We start from the raw sequence: 16,661 nt of genomic DNA on the forward strand, positions 1-16,661 counted from the left end.
AAAAAAATTATTCTTGTCATAAGCAAACCTACAGAAAATATGAAAAATGATGCCAATGAGGCTACTTTGCATTATCTTTCACTAGTGAAACTTCTCAGAATCTCAAAAGCCCATATTTAGGATATTTTTCCCAACTTGAAAATACTCTGTCTAACTCAATTACGAAGGGAGTGTGCTCAGCATGAACACTCAATGGGGATGTTGTCCTTGGTGTAATAAAAATATGCAATTATTATGAAATTCCTCCTGTAACTGAGTTCTAGCATTCTGAATGGAGTAAAGGGATTTGAAGTTTAAAATATAACACCTGATTTTATAATGTCTGATTTTATCAACCAGAATATGAGATAAAAGAGAGAGGGGAATTTACATTTTAGAATTGCTTTAAAATTGGCTTCTCAAGTACCTGTCTTCCTTGTCACAGGGTAACAGAGATATTTTATATAAAAATAAAATTCACATAATTAGAAAAACAATAAAAAGTGCCACTACAGAGTGTAAGCCAACAATCATTTAAATCTATTAGGACTTTGAAAATTGATCTTGCACAATTTTCATTCTATTCAAAAATTCCTGAAAGCCTTCCATGTGAAATATAATCTATAATTTATAACATATAAATATAATATTCAAATATTCATAGCAAGTGCTATTCCTATTGTGTAGTCCTAACAAAAGTAGAAGCAGTAGCACTGTAAACACACAGGTGCTATAAACACTATATGGTATTATGTAGAAATATAAAACGGTAGAATATTGTAGAAATTGTAATTTTATTCTTATACTTTTGAAATTAAAAAATCATTATATATATATATTACATCATTCTTCATTTTGTACATTTTTTCTTCTCAGTAGTAATCCCATGGACTTCCCACCACCAATTCACCCATATGCCATCACCCATAGTCCTAAAGACTAACTCTTTTTCTTCAGATATAATCCATGTTATCTCCATGAAGAACTCACTATTGTCCCTAAATCTAAGAGACCTCTTTATCTTCATTTCCTTGTCATTAACTTTAAAATTTTCAGTTTTACACCACATCTCTACTTTTCATAGTAGATGGCTCATGATAATTCTAAATGGCAGCGTATATAGTTCTTTAAAAAATTTTTTTTGATTGCTTCCTGGACCACTGCTGACCTCCACAACCCTAGAAACAGAGTCCTTCAGAAGGGACTGTCCTACTGGTTTCTGACATAAGGTCAGAATCACAACAACAAAATAAAGACTCTTAAGAGTCAGAATGCCCCCAAATTACATGGGTGTGCATTTGAGTCCTTTGGGACCTTTGAACATCCTCATTATAAATGAATGACCTATCATTTTGCATTATTGAAATTAATATATATCGTCATTAACATAGTAACAAAATACTAAATAATTTTAATACCAACTCCCTTTCAGCTATTTCAGTATTGTTAGGGAATGGCTTGACTTTAAGTGATTTCTTGGAATGTCAAATCTCTTGAGTTAGGGTAAGGTATATATATATATACACATCCATTTATTTTATTCTGTCGATTTGGGTAGACAATAATGCTATCCCTTAGAATTGTCTATATTTATTGTGCAGAGAGGTTGTGATGTGTGCATGTGAGGCTGTAAATAATGATCATTTTGAAAGAAAAAGAAGAAAAAACACTTCTTAAAGTTGGCAAAATAATACAGGTTTCACTTCCCCCTCTCTGAGAAGAGATGGCTGTATACCCTGCGATGACCAGAAGTGTGTACTATCACTCTTTGAAAATGAATTTTAACATCTGCTCTAAATCTGATTTACAGATTTAGTTAAATAAGTTATCCTGTCACTTAGAACACTTAAGTATTGACCAAAGGCAGTCCGCTGAAAAATCCAGACGCACGTTACAGACTTGATGTATCCCTTGGACTTAATACTGTTGAAGTGGTGAGGTTATTATTTATGTTGTCTAAAGGATTTTCACAGGGAAAATGTTTTGGAGAGTTCCTTTTTCCATTATAATTATGAGAGGAACTGTGTCTTCATACTGCCCCCTAGTGGCCTTCAGGAGGAAAGTGGGGGAGGGGCAAGAAAGGTAAGGGAATGGAGAAAGGATTAAAGGAGTGGAGACACCTGTAGGAGAGTGTATCAATCTCTGTATATCATCCGCAAGAGAGGATGTTGGTTTGGATTTGGAGGGTGAAATGGAGATGGAGAAAAGGAGAGATATGAGAAGCACAGAGGAGGAAAACAGGACTCAGTGATAAGTTGGATGCTTAGGACATGTCACTTCACTTCTGTGTGCATGTGTTAGTTGGTATAAACATGTTTTTATCCACTCCCATATTTGGTTTTTAGGTCTTTTTCCAGTTTATATTTTGAACTTTCACTTAATTTAATTCCAGCTGGATGGAGGCTAATGGTGGTAAATAGCAGAAAATATTTTCAGGGTACTGTGATGACAAACATCCCTCTAATTCTGCATTTAGTAACAAAATAGCTTGACTTCTGTCCCATTTGTTTGGATAATGCTACACTAGCCAGAAAGCAGAAATATGTTTACAAACGACAGACCTCAGCTTGTGTATATGTTAGACATGGGAAAATAAATAGAATATTTGGGTTTGAAGACATAAAATTAATGCTTTCCTTTGAAAAATGTACAAATTCTGCACTCTTTCTTTAAATGAAATTAGTTTTTTAAGCCAAGAACAATAGCTTGGTTTTCTCATTGCGTAATAATTTCACCTCAGTTGTGCTCTTGACACTCAGTCAGAGCTGTGCAGCGACCCACAGCTCACATGTACATAATGCAAGTTGTGCTCCCAGCTGTGCATGGAGGGTTTGTCTTTTGATGTTGGCTGTTATGTTCAATTTAGTAAAAGCTCTATTCCACTGTGTGCTAGAAACTTTGCTTTTGAAACAGCTATATTCTTTTAAGTGCTTCCTTTTACTACTTCCATAAAGAGCAAAGAAAGAGTAGAAGGTAGAACAGAAGTGAACCAAGGCCGTTACGCCATTGTATAGGAGAAGGGAGGAGATGAAACCCCAGCAGAAAGTTCTTGTGCAGAGATACACGGGCTATTAATTCCTGGATTCCAGTATTTTTTTTAAATAAATAAGAGAAGCTCAACTGATGGAGTGTGGTTTCATATACTCAAATTTTCCCCAAACTTCCTGGTTCTCAAAAAGACAAAGCTCCTGACATTTAGGTATGCATTTACGTAAAATACTTTGTTTCCTGTTGTGCATGCCCTTGAAATACCTCCATTGTATACTCTTTATCTGTCCAAGATATTTTTTTTACAAGTGAAAATTGTCAAAGAAAAAAAAAGCAATAAATGACAAAGGGATTGTGCATTCTAGCCAAAGCATTGTTTATAGTGATGAAAATCTACAGAATATTTTGGTTTTTAATATGATCCTAAATGTAAAGATGAAGAGTGGTTCATATTATTGGAGTCTCAAGTTCTAATTGTCTATTTCTTCTATTTCCATGAATAAATAAATCTTTAGCACATAATTTGGGCTATGCCTTTAAAACCAATACGCTCTATGGGTTTTATTCCCTGAAACATCGCTTATTTGAGGTAGATCCAGATGTTACAGAACATAATCAAATTATCTTAATTTGTTAAAATCATTATAAAAATATTTGCATCCCCATGTTTATTGCTGCTTTATTTACAATAGGAAAGACATGGAACCAACCCCAATGCCCCAAAGTAGATGACTAGATTAAAAAGATGTGGTACATATATACAATGGAATATTACTCAGCAATCCAAAAAATAAACACATGTCTTTTGCAGCAACATGGATGGAGCTGGAATGGATCATGCTTAGTGAAATAAGCCAGAAAGAAATAGAAAAATACCGGATGGTTTCACTCATAGCAGGAGTATAAAGGACCGGGGCGGGGAGAATAATAATGAGCAACTATAGACCAGAGACAGTTTACTGTGGTGGAGTCGGGAAGGGGATAAAAAATGAGGGCGGGAGTCGGGGGGGGAAGTACACTGGACTATGGTGACTGCACATGGGTGATTTGGTGATGGGAAGACCACGGGGATTACAACTGAGATAGAAAAAGACACAAAATGATGTAGTAATGAACTATTATATTATTTTTTTAAATGTTTGCTTTTTTTATCAACTTTTTATTACAAAGCACCAATGTGGACACGTAGTGTCCTTTAAAGACTTGGAATTGTGACAATCATTAATATAGCAGTGGATGACAGTACTCTTTATGCTGGAAATAGGAAATGCAACAACTTCTATGTCTGTGTTACTGAGTTATCTGTTTGCATCAATATCAAGATCTTAATTGCTGCTGTTTGATTGTAAAAGCAATACCACCTCCAAAATGATTTACTGGTTTCAAATGCATTAACCTTTGCTTGCAGTTGATGACCACAGATGAAAAAGATAATGGGTTAAAGAATAAGTTCTCATGCTCACTCATATTCTTTGTATTTAAAGTTTTCCTATTGATTAGGAATATTTTATTTTAAAGGAATATTTTAGTAGACTTTCTTGGAATGAATTTTCTCATTCTGTAAATATCACTGAGTTTAGAAATGAACAGCTCTAGAACCCTACTGTAGGGTTTCTGAGAAGTAATTATACATGTTTCTATAACCAAGAACTATAAAAGTAGCAAGAGGATTTTAAATATTTTCTCATACCTGACATTCTCCTAGATTCCTTTTAATTTGAATCCATCTCACTGAGACTAATCTATTTCTAAAGTTAACTTAGGTACTCATTTGTTTAGAAGCTGTCTGTGCGCCAAGATGTTTTCCTTTCTCCCTCGTGTACCCAGCGCTGTCGCAGAAGCTGATGGGATCGGCCCATTAATAAACACCCTGTCCAGCACGCGAGAAGGGGCCATCGCCAGTGCTGCGGCCGCCTTAACCAACATGGCCATGCAGGAGCCTCTGCGCGTGGCCATCCAGGCCCGCGGCATCATGCAGGCCCTCCTCGGGCCTCTGTGTTCGGCCAGCACCGTGGTGCAGAGCAAGGCGGCTCTGGCCGTCGCTGCCACTGCCTGTGACTTTGAGGCCCGGACAGAGGTGAGTGTTCTAGCAACGTGGATTCTCTCGTTCTTTCAGGCCACGCTCAATGGCGGATCACTCTGAAAAAATGTTTCAGGTGTTTTACCGTTTTTAAGTCCTTTAAGAAAGGTGCAGCATTTTGCAAAACCAACTCGCATTATCTGGCAAACCTTGTGGCATACATACCCTGTATGCAATCTAGCAAGTCTGTTGCCACTGTGCTCTGAGAAGCATTGTTTATAATTTCTACACACCTGGAAAGAAACCAGTTGTCCAGTGGTTAAAAGAATGTGTAAAGATTTGTGCTTATTGATAAAATAGAATGACACATCAGTGAAAATTAATTATAGGCATTGATTTGCGTTGTCTATTTTACTTTGGCCTCTAATTCATTTTCAACAAAAAACTGAACTCCTTTCTGGAAGGGCTTGCATAGATTCTTCCCCACAAAGTTTAGTAAATATCAACATAGGCACATCCTAAACTATTTTTTTTTTAATTTCAGCAAATAATGAAATATTTGGGGAAAATGTTTAGATTTTCTACTCTTAATGCACAGCATTTTGGTGTCTACTTTCAGTTAAGAAATTTAGGGGGGCTGGAACCCCTGGTGGAGCTCCTGCTCTCCAAGAATAACGAAGTCCGGAGGCACGCGAGCTGGGCGGTAATGGTCTGCGCTAGCGATGAATTGATGGCCACTGAATTTTTCCAGCTTGGGTGAGTGGACGCTGTGCTGTGCCAAATCCCAGCATCAGATGAAGAAGCAGACAGTCAAGCAGCAGGCAAAAGGAATTTCAAAAAGAGTCACCCCAACTCTCGGGCTGTGTACAGGTCTTCCCTCTGAAGGGACTCCCTGAGGGGAGAAGCTACCCCTCTTCCCTTTCTTCTTCTCACCCCCACCACCATTTCCTCTTATACTTTTAATCTTTAAAAATTTTGTAAAATTTCTTTGTATTCAACAATTTTGTAATTAAAAATATTGATAGCATTCTATAGCCATGCATTGTACAGCATTAGAATTGAACATCTTTATATAGGACGTTATCTTCGCCACCTAACACCAGGTCCCATCCTCCAGGACACAGTTGACCCCTTTTACCCACCTCACCCACACCTTCATGTTTTTCATCTTGATAAATGCTTTTTTTTTCCCCACTTTCTTCTGCTATTGCTAAACATAATCCTGTGTGTGTCTCAACTTCAAAGCTCAAATAAAAAAGGTGATCCACATGAGCACCTTCTTTGTTCTCCCCATCCAAACCTTTTCACTAGAATTTCCTCAGTATTTCACCCCCTCACTAAATACCTTCTCCTTCCCAGCAGCAGATGAATTAATTGCTTCTAGTGTATCAGAAAACATTTTGAACTTTCCAGAGACACGTTTATTCTACGTCTAACCAGTTTTATTTTATGTATATTTTATTTTACATACATTTGAAGAGCTGAAAGTGTTGGAGTCTAAAACAGCTACTTTAAATGAAGAAATTATTTTTTCTGAAAACTTTAATATAATATGACTACTATTTGACATTTATGTTTCCCAAATTGAATGATTTGCTTTCATTATTCTGTTAGTATGAGTTTATATAAAAGGTTCTGGGATAGCTTGTAAATTTTCCATGTCAATCCTTACTGAGAATTTTAGCTAGGTATATAAATGAGAGCTCCATTAATAAGGGGCTGCTTGTAGAAAGCAAGTAATACTGTTTGCTTTCATTTACAGGGCTTTAGATATCCTTGAAGAAATTAATCTTTCAGTAACTCGAAAAAATAAATTCAGTGAGGCAGCTTATAACAAATTGCTCAACAACAACCTGCCCATGAAATATAGCCAGATGGGCTATTTGTCATCAAGTAATATAATTAGTGATGAATTCTATGATTATGGTCAGGTAAGTGGCAGCATCAAATTATATTTGTGTACATGATAATACTTTCTACTTTTATCATCATGCCATTACATTGCAACTTTATAACCAGCTAACATAATTTATATGTGTGTGTGTGTGTGTGTGTGTGTGTATAAGATTTATTTATTTATGCATATAGAACTGGGATACAGGCCAGAGGTGCAGGGGCAGTGAGAGGCTTCTCTAGAGACAGAGTAGGGAGCAAAACAGACCGACTGATGAAGTATACTGCTGAGGGGAACAGCGGGCGGGCCAGGAGAGGTCTGCCTCACCATGTGGGTCACCTCTGGGGCAGGCGGGGATTGAACATGCTGAAGTGGCTTTAGCTTCTCAGTGCTGTGTTTTAATCCACTGCATCACCAGGGAGGGCCCCATAATTTATATTTTTATAGACAAAAACATGGGAATCAAAACTTCATCCTTCATTTTGTTTGGCTGTAATGTTTTGCTTTTGTGTAAGATTTAAACTGGAAGATGATTACTTGTACTTAAGTCAGCTAGTCTCAAATGTCAGAAAATATAAAATATGAGGCATTTTCACTGTTAGGATATGTTATTTCTAAATTTCAATTTTAGTGATGAGGATAGAAATATAGGTTTTTGGTTTTTTTTTAAAGATTTATTTATTTATTCATACAGAACTGGGGTACAGGCCAGAGATGCGGAGAATGAGAGGATTCACCAGGGATAGAGTGGGGAGCAGAACAGGCAGACTGACGAAGGACACTGCTGAGGGGAGCAGCGGGCGGGTCAGGAGGGGTCTGCCACGCCATGTGGATCTCCTCCTGGTTAGGCCGGGATCAAACTCATGCGGAAGTGGCTTAAGCTTCTTAGTGCAGTGCTTTAACCCGCTGTGCCACCAGGGAGGGCCCGAAATATAGGTTTTTTAACTTAGTCTGATGAAACTAAGTTATAATCCTGATTTAAAATGTTATTTTAAAAATATTATTTTACTTAGCTAAATTTCTAATTATGATTTTTAAAGCAGTATGTAGTCTAATTTAGTATTAATGTTAATCTCGAGGATTAATTATAATCTTGAGGATGTTTTTACATTGCTGCTCAAGAGAGATTTTCTATTTTTCTGGAAACCTAGTGGCCATAATTTGAATGGGGAAGAGTTTAAAAGTCGCAAATCCCAATTTAGGCCAAACTGAAGTCATCAAAAGGTTTTAAGAGTTACTATCAGCTTCTCACACCAGGGAGAGTGTGAGGATGTGTGCCTCCCTAATCACAAGAAGACAGAAGCTTTGAAAATGATTCTTATGTGTTTTTTTTAAATTTTTTTTATTAAGGTAATGTTGGTTTACATTGTTGTTTGAATTTTGGGAGAATATCTCTCACCCCCACAAGGTCATAGTGTACCTACCAGCAAAGCACCTGTGTTTCAACACCTGGGTCCATTTGCTCCCCATCTGGCTCTCACTCCATTTCTTCCCCTCCCCCTGTGAGTTCCTAACTTATATAATACATTTTCTAGGTTTAGTTTGTATGTTTATCTTTAATTATTCCTTTGTTTAGTTTCTCTATATTCCATTTATAAGTGACACCATCAGACAGGGACTTTTTAAGTACTATGATTTGAGTTAGAAACAGAAAGGATAGAGAATGGCAAATTATAATTGGTCAATTCCAATTTAACCAATAAGTGGAGATCTTAGTACTTCCACTGGATTTATTTTAATTGTTGGGCCTTTTGCTTTTGAGTTGACACCGTTATCCTCTGATACTTTTCTATTCATTCTGTTCAGACTGAAAGGCTCCCTCAGGACAGAGTATTATCCATCTGAGCATGCGTAACCTGCAAGTTAGCATATTGCATCTTTGGAAAACAAGTCTTAAAAGGGATGCTAGATAGGTTGAATCGTGACAGCTCATGGTTTGGGAGCCTGCGGGAAAATTGACTTTGGATATCTTTAGCTTAAAACTTTAGGTCTTCCTTCTGCTTTCCCCAATTCCACCCCCCTAACACACACAGCATCCATTGAGTAATCACTACTCTAAGAAAGTCTACTTTATTCAATGATGAGTAATTCCAAAAGAAGTGATACAATTAGTATAAAAGGTGCTTTAAGGAAAATGAGGAAAAGGACATAAGAACTGACAAAATAGATCAGAAGATATTACTATAGATCAGATAAAATTGTGACAAAAAATCTGTCCACCAGTTTTTTAAAAACGAGACAATTTCCTTTATTGAGAATACACTAATTCATTTATTCAATAAATATTGACTTTTACTATTACTGGCTTTAAATACATTAGTGAACAAAAAGAAAAAGATCTCTACACCCATGGTGCCAGTGAGAGAAAACACAATGAATAAATAGCTTATATCACAGGGGTAAGGTAATATCTATGGGTGGAAGGAGTAGAGCAGAAGTAGTATGAGGAGGCTTTCTAATGTTAAGGAGGATAGTTGTGATTTTAGGCCTTGAGGCCAGTTAGACTTCACAGAGAGGGTAATATCTGAGCAAAATCCTAAAAAGCGGGAGAAAAGCTTTGAAGAGGAGGAAACAACTAGAGTAGAAGACGTTAAGATACAAAGATGTGTGATGTACTAGAGGAAAAGCAAATTCAGTGTAGCTAAAGCTGAATGAAACAAAAGGCAGAAAAAAATGGCCCTCCCTGGTGGTGAAGTGGGTTAAAGCACAGCACTAAGGAGCTAAAGCCACTTCAGCGTGAATTCGATCCCCAGTCCTAGAGGTGACCACATGGCGTGGCAGACCTCTCCTGACCTGCCCACTGCTCCCCTCAGCAGTGTGCTTCGTTGATCTGCTTGTTCTGCTCCCCGCTCTGTCTCTGGTGAATCCTGTCACCTCCCCCGCCTCCGCCCCCCCACCCCACACCTCTGGCCTGTATCCCAGTTCTGTATGGTATGCATAAACAAATAAATCTTTTTAAAAAAAAAAAAAGGCCAAAAATGGCAACTATATCAGAGAAGGAAAGAGAAGTCAGGTCATGCAAGTCTTGTAGAACATTGGAAGGATCTTGGCCTTTATTTTGAATGAAGCTGAAAATTATGGCAGAATTTGGGCAGAGTGTCATAATTGAACTTACTTTAAAAGGATTAGAAAAGAGCTTTGGATGAAGAGGGATCTAACTGTAACTTGACTGGGAAAAGACCTCAGAATGTGCTCTGAGCTAATCCTGTTCATCAGGCTGGTAGAACTGTCAGTGCAGGACTTTGTCTAGCCTGTCTTTATACAGTCTCACAGTTGTTTGGTAATTGGTTACATTTACAGACAATGAAGTATGTATTGGTATCTAAATGGATTTCACTACTTTCAGGTGTCAAGCTTGCAATTTTGGTGTCAACAGTGATAGAAGTTGTGGGGAACTGAAAGATCACATCCTGCCCAATGGCAAGAGTTTCGCACATTTCAGACTTCTAAGTGTGTGTGTGAGAGAGTGAGATTAGACATCTAAAACAGTTGAGAACATATGCTATCAATATGTATTTTTTTTTAAATATGCCATGCAGATATTACTTATAAATTCTTAAATTATCTACAGATAAATCGTGGAACCAAGCTTTTGCCTTTGAAGAAACTCTGCTTACAAGAACCAAGTGGTGTGCGTGCTATACTCTTAATTAACAGTAAACCGTCTGAAGTGTGAGTCTTTGGAGGGAAGAGGGATGCAGGGAAGCACATAATTTTTTGTTTGTTCATCATCACGTGAATAAAGATATCTGGCATGGTATCTCCTTTTCCTTGAAGATAACATCACCATAATAGTAAACGCTGGTTCGTACACCATAGCCTGCATGGTAAAGACTAGAGAGTAACTGCCACTTTGGTCTTTCCAAACTTGACCCCATATGTTATCAGTCAATTTCATAGTATTTCTGCAGTCAAGGCATCTGAACTCCTGGTAACATGAAGGAAATGAGGAAAATGTAGAGTGGAGCAAACTAGATGAAGCAGGTTTGCAAGTTTCCAGAACTACATGCATGTGTACAACTACTGCCTGATATTTTTTCTTAATGTAGTAAGAAATAAATAATTGAGCTAAAAATGAAAACATACTTCTGTAAAATGCACATGTACACTATTACATATAATCATATAATAAGCTATATAATGATGCAAAGTATAAAAATATTTGCTTTTTATATGCACAAAAAGCCTTGTAATATGACTTGGGTCTTAACAGCTTTAAAAATGTTACTTTTAAAAAGTCAGCTTTAAACATGGCTTTAAAAATGTTTTATAGTAAAAGAAAAACTAGAAAATCATTCTTATTGAACATAATTTTAAATATGTAAAATTTTAGTTCTCCACCTCTATCTTGGGAAGATAAATCATCAGATATTGGTTATGGACGAAGTATTTCTTCTTCATCTTTAAGGAGAACAAGTAAAGATAAGTCCATGTAAGAGAATGATATTTTTTCTATACACTATTTTGTCTCTAAAATTTGGGAGTTAAAAAAAAAAAGATTTTGGCAACTTAATTCCTATTCTTATTACTGTGGAAATGATCTTGGAAACAGAGCAGTCAGGAAACCTGGTTTGAATCTGCCTCCTGTGAATCTGCAGTGACACATGTCATTGTCACACATTGTTGTGGACTAAAATGACTTTGTGTCTGGGAGTATTGCTCTTCTGTGGATGGACTCTTGCCTGTTGCCTTTCTGACTAATAGTGAAAGGGATCAAAGTATATAATTAATGTGAAAATGCCTTGTAAATGTAATTATTTTTCATGTAACTGAAATTGGTTGTATTTTTTTCTTCAAATTATAAGAAAAAATAGCTATTATTTTAGTACTGGATTTGGATCTCCCACAGAAGAGAAATCAGAATCTGCTTCTGGACGAAACACTGCTTCTAGCAAAAGTGCCATCAAAGAAAAAGGAATGAGGTAGGAAATGTGTTACATATTCCTCAAACTAAAATTACATTAAGTTTTTTTTTTTAAAGATTTATTTATTTGCATACAGAGCTGGGGTACAGGCCAGAGGTGCAAGGGTGGTGAGAGGATTCACCAGAGACAGAGTGGGGAGCAGAACAGGCAGATCGACGAAGTACACTGCTTAGGGGAGCAGCGGGCGGGTCAGGAGAGGTCTGCCACACCATGTGGTCACCTCCTGGGCAGGCGGGGATCGAACTCATGCAGAAGTGGCTTTAGCTTCTCAGTGCTGTGCTTTAACCCACTGCGCCATCAAGGAGGGCCTAAATTACATTAAGTTTTAATTACACAACAAAGTTGGTGAAAATATGGGTCAGCCTTTAAAAAGGTAGCCTTCCTTGTGGTATCAATATGTGAACCAGAAACACTCATGAAGTGTATTGAAAAGTAACTTTATTTTTATCTCTTCCTGTCTCTTTAAAACTTATCTGGAGGGAATTTATTCCTGCCTTGTGGAGGAACTCAGGCCACTTCAAATACTTTATAAAGTCCTATCCTCACTTTAGGTCAAAAAGAGACAACAGAAACAGTAGTCTCTAGTTGGTCATTTCAAAGTCAGTAATGAACTGGGACTTTTCTGCCCTTGTCAGGGTGAACAGTACACACCTGAGAGTGGCCCTCCTCTCTCCCCCAGGCCTTCTGCTTTCTTACCACCTCCCAGTCTTGCTCACTGCATCTATCCCTTAAGGAAGCAACCAGAGGAAGGAAAGGGTGAAAGGACAAAGTCCTTACTTGATGGGAACAATTATTATGTGGCCCCTGCCTGACATATTTACATATACTTTCTATATATTTACATTTTTCTTAAATACATTTTACTGAGGTGACATTGGTTTAAAACATTATATAAGCTTCAGGCCCTCCCTCATGGCGCAATGGGTTAAAGCAGCACACTATGAAGCTCTCCAAAGCCACTGCAGCATGAATTCTATCCCCAATCAAGGAAGGTGACCCACATGGCGCAGTAGACCTCTCCTGTCTCACCCGCTGCTCCCCTCAGCAGTGTATTTCAGTACATCTGCCTGTTCTGCTCCCCACTCTGTCTCTGGTGAATCCACTCACCTCCACACCTTTGGCCTGTACCCGTTTTGTATGCATAAGTAAATAAAGCTTAAAAAAATTACACAAGCTTTAGATGCACAGCATTAAACGGCATCTCTATCCACTACCTCATAATCCCTACCAAAAGTCTAGTTTCCAGCCATCACCATACACTTAATTCCCTTTACAGTTCATATCTCCCAGCCCCATGTTTATATGTTTTTTAAACATATTTTTTTCCTCTGTGGACACTCACCTGAATTCTTCAGAAAACCTCTTGGACCTCTTGCCATGCTCCATGATACTTTCTTTCTTCTTTTAACTTTTTTTTTTAAAAAAGATTTATTTATTTGTGCGTACAGAACTGCAGTCCAGGCCAGAGATGCAGGGGCAGTGAGGGGATTCACCAGAGACAGAGTGGGGAGCAGAACAGGCACTACTGAGAGGTACACTACTGAGGGTAGCAGTGGGCGGGTCAGGAGAGGTCTGCCGCGCCATGTGGGTCACCTCCGGGGCAGGCGGGGACCGAACTCATGCTGAAGTGGCTTTAGCTTCTTAGTGCTATGCTTTAACCTGCTTCGCCACCAGGGAGGCCCCTCTTCTTTTAACTTTTTACTAGTTCTTCACTACTGGACTTACAGCTCCTTGAGAATAAGAACATATTGTTATTTGAGATTTTAATAAACTCATTGCTTAGTTCTGGGAGGAATTTTGTCATGGAAGGGGTAGATTTTCTGATAGTCAATCATGTTACCTGTTGTATTGTCAGTGTTTTTAAAGTTTGTTTTTGATGTATCTAGAAGTGAATTTCTTTGGTTTGTGTTATTGACATTCACTGAGTTTGTCGACTATTTAGATTTATGCCTTTAACCAAATTCAAAAAGTCATTTCAGCCCTAATTAATATTTCTTTCAACATTGCATTCTTTCTCCTATTCTGGGTACTTGAAGACATCAATATTAACTTTTTATTTTATTATAGCACCAGATTCCTGAGATTCTGCCAATCTTTTGTTTTATATTGGTTTCATATAGAATAATTTTTGTTGCTCTGTCTTCTAATTCATGGATTGTTTTCTGTTATATCCATTCTGTCTATTCATGGCTCTGTATATTTCCATTTTAGTAATTGTATTTTGCACATCAAAATTTTATTTTAAATTTATTTCTAAGATTTTGCAACTCTATTTTCATTTCAAGAATGTTTTGACCTTGTTGGAGTGTTTTATTTAGATGGTGGTCTTTCCCATCACTCCAACATCAAAAATCTATGATGCTGTAGTATTTTGAGTCAGAAGCATGCATGTGTAGCTCAAAAGTAAGTTTCATATACAACTTTATAGGGTTGCTTTCTTGAGTTCCAGCCTCTCCATGCTGTCCTTATTTTTTCTCATTCCTCGGGTGTCCACTTTGGTCCTCAAGACAGAAAACGTGTTGATTCTGCACTGCTTATACTCATGTACACACTGTATGACTGCACCCATACTGCAGCCAAAAGGCGAAGGACTTTGGCTGAAGGAGGATGCAGCATTTTTTGGCTCTTACATGGGTGTCACCCCTGCCCCCATGGCCACAGGATTCCTTTGGGGTAGAGGCACAAGAGGATGTGAAATGAAACATGGGCTTTCCTACATTCTTGCTAATATTCTCCTTGAGTTCATGCTCTGTGTGGATGCCCACTTTCAGGTTTTGAGCTATGATTAGCTTAGCTTGGAGAACAGTGGAAGAAAAAAAGATAACCTTCAGCTGAATAGTAATTCAAATGATGATCAATTCTGACCTTCCAGCTACTTAATTTTCAGAGTCTTCAGATAAGTTTTATATGCATTTTATTCATGTTTTATGACTTTCTCCAGTATAAAAGACATTCCATGTTACCTGGAATGAAGGTTCATGCCACTGTTTTTCTTTTATCCATTAATTAATGAGGGAAGCAGATATGAATACTGGTTCAAAGAACATTTGAGGCACTAGGTTGAGTTAAATTACTGAATGTTAGAAAAAGAGGTTAACATAAAAAAAGGTTACATAAAAAAAGGTTAACATCCTACAGCACAATACACTATAGTCTTTTCTGTTATACACAAGTAATTTCTACCTTCACTAGAAAAAAATCTATATTTTAACTAGCAATTAGTTCAGGAAATTTTAATTAATATTATCTTTTTGTTAAACAGCTTCACTGTTAAAGTACATTCCATTTTTCCTAAATATGAAACTAAATACATTTTCCTAGATAAACTTAAGAAAGACTCTTTGCCCCTACAGATGACATTGGATATTATGTGTCATCCTTCTTTTACTCTTGGCTTTTTTAATGTTTTGGTAATTTTTCTAAAAATTGTGATACATGTTCTTCTTGCAGAAAGCCTCAACCAAAGCAGGTGATAATGTAAGGCTGTGACATAGGTTTCCAAGAGAAACAGCCTACTTTTTTCAATTCAGTGAATGTTTATTACTTACCTAGTAAACAGTTGTACAGGATATAAGTATATGATTTTTATCTATCATGTAGCCATCTGACAATTATTCCCTTCTGTACAATATAGAAACTATGAAACTCTACTGTTGTCATTTAAAATCTGGAAACTCTATATGGTAGGGTTGTTGAGGTATAAAATACTGTATTTCTGTGATGCTCCTCAGAGTTTAACTCAGAGCACAGTATTTATTTTGTGACTTTGATTATTACTATTTTCTCTCAAAGGAAAGGCAAAGGAAAGAAAGAAGAAGAAAAATTGAAGGAGGATGAAGAGGGTACAGTGATCCCCAAAATTATTGGAGATATGAAGCTTGAAAAAGAATGGCACCCTCCCTATGACCCTGACTTCTGTGCATATGTGCATGAAGTGACCAAGTCAATTCTTCCCATAACAAACATTAAGGAACAGATTGAGACTCTTGCAAAGTAAGTTATTTACAAGCACATATACATTTCAATTTCTGAAAAATGTTTTTTGTTGTAATGGTTTGTAATCTTTAACCAATTTTCAGACAAGTACACTATAAAAAAGTAGAACATTACAGCACCTTACCTCTGACTCTGAAGCAGAAATATAACTCGAGAAAGATTTCTCAATTTCTATTTTAGATGCCAAAATCAGAGAGGAGCTAGAAATGAGTTAAAGAAAGAGGCCAGTGTTATTTTCTCTAGCCAAGCCATTACAGACATCTTGGAATGTGATCCTGAGTTGTGGCTAATGAATCAAAAGTTTACAAATTAGTTTATTCCTTAGGTAGATGGGTCCTCATTTTTTTTTAAGATTTATTTATTTATTCATACAGAACTGGGGTACAGGCCAGAGATGTGGAAGGTGAGAGGATTCACCAGGAACAGAGGGGGGAGCAGAACAGGCAGATCGACGAACTACACTGCTGAGGGGAGCAGTGGGCGGGTCAGGAGAGGTCTGCCACGCTATGTGGATCTCTTCTGGGGCAGGCGGGGATCGAACTCATGCGGAAGTGGCTTAAGCTTCTTAGAGCTGTGCTTCAACCTGCTGCGCCACCAGGGAGGGCCCGGGGTCCTCATATTTAAAATAATTATTCTGTTACACAAATAGTCATCTTGCGTTGTGTTGTTATAGGCCTGATATATTGTGCTTCACAGTGCTCTGAAATAGGAGTGTGAGTATTCTAAGAAATGGCCAGTTAGGCAGACTCAACTCTGAGTAAGGCAGTGAAGTCATCTTCTTTTTAATAGCACTTAATCTGATGCCACTAAGAGAAAACTGAGAACTTTGATGATCTGTGTAAAGTACTAGGAATCACTA

The 16,661-nt window shown here is 37.4% G+C and overlaps 1 protein-coding gene across 2 annotated transcripts in view; it reads left to right on the forward strand.

The window, feature by feature from the left end:
• LOC101635111 (armadillo repeat-containing protein 3-like) overlaps nt 1–16,661 on the forward strand; it is a 55,466-nt gene that overhangs the window by 35,254 nt on the left and 3,551 nt on the right. The window contains exons 10-16 of one of the 2 annotated variants that reach the window (XM_004691113.2): nt 4,795–5,044; nt 5,607–5,743; nt 6,750–6,918; nt 10,453–10,553; nt 11,215–11,313; nt 11,687–11,803; nt 15,599–15,799. In XM_004691113.2, the coding sequence (XP_004691170.1) occupies nt 4,795–5,044; nt 5,607–5,743; nt 6,750–6,918; nt 10,453–10,553; nt 11,215–11,313; nt 11,687–11,803; nt 15,599–15,799 (1,074 nt within the window). The remainder of the gene's footprint in view (nt 1–4,794; nt 5,045–5,606; nt 5,744–6,749; nt 6,919–10,452; nt 10,554–11,214; nt 11,314–11,686; nt 11,804–15,598; nt 15,800–16,661) is intronic. The other variant, XM_012731271.1, reaches the window with a different exon arrangement.

This window comes from Condylura cristata, unplaced genomic scaffold (assembly GCF_000260355.1).
Source record: "Condylura cristata isolate star-nosed mole 26May11 unplaced genomic scaffold, ConCri1.0 scaffold00030, whole genome shotgun sequence".
Lineage (NCBI taxonomy): Eukaryota > Metazoa > Chordata > Mammalia > Eulipotyphla > Talpidae > Condylura > Condylura cristata.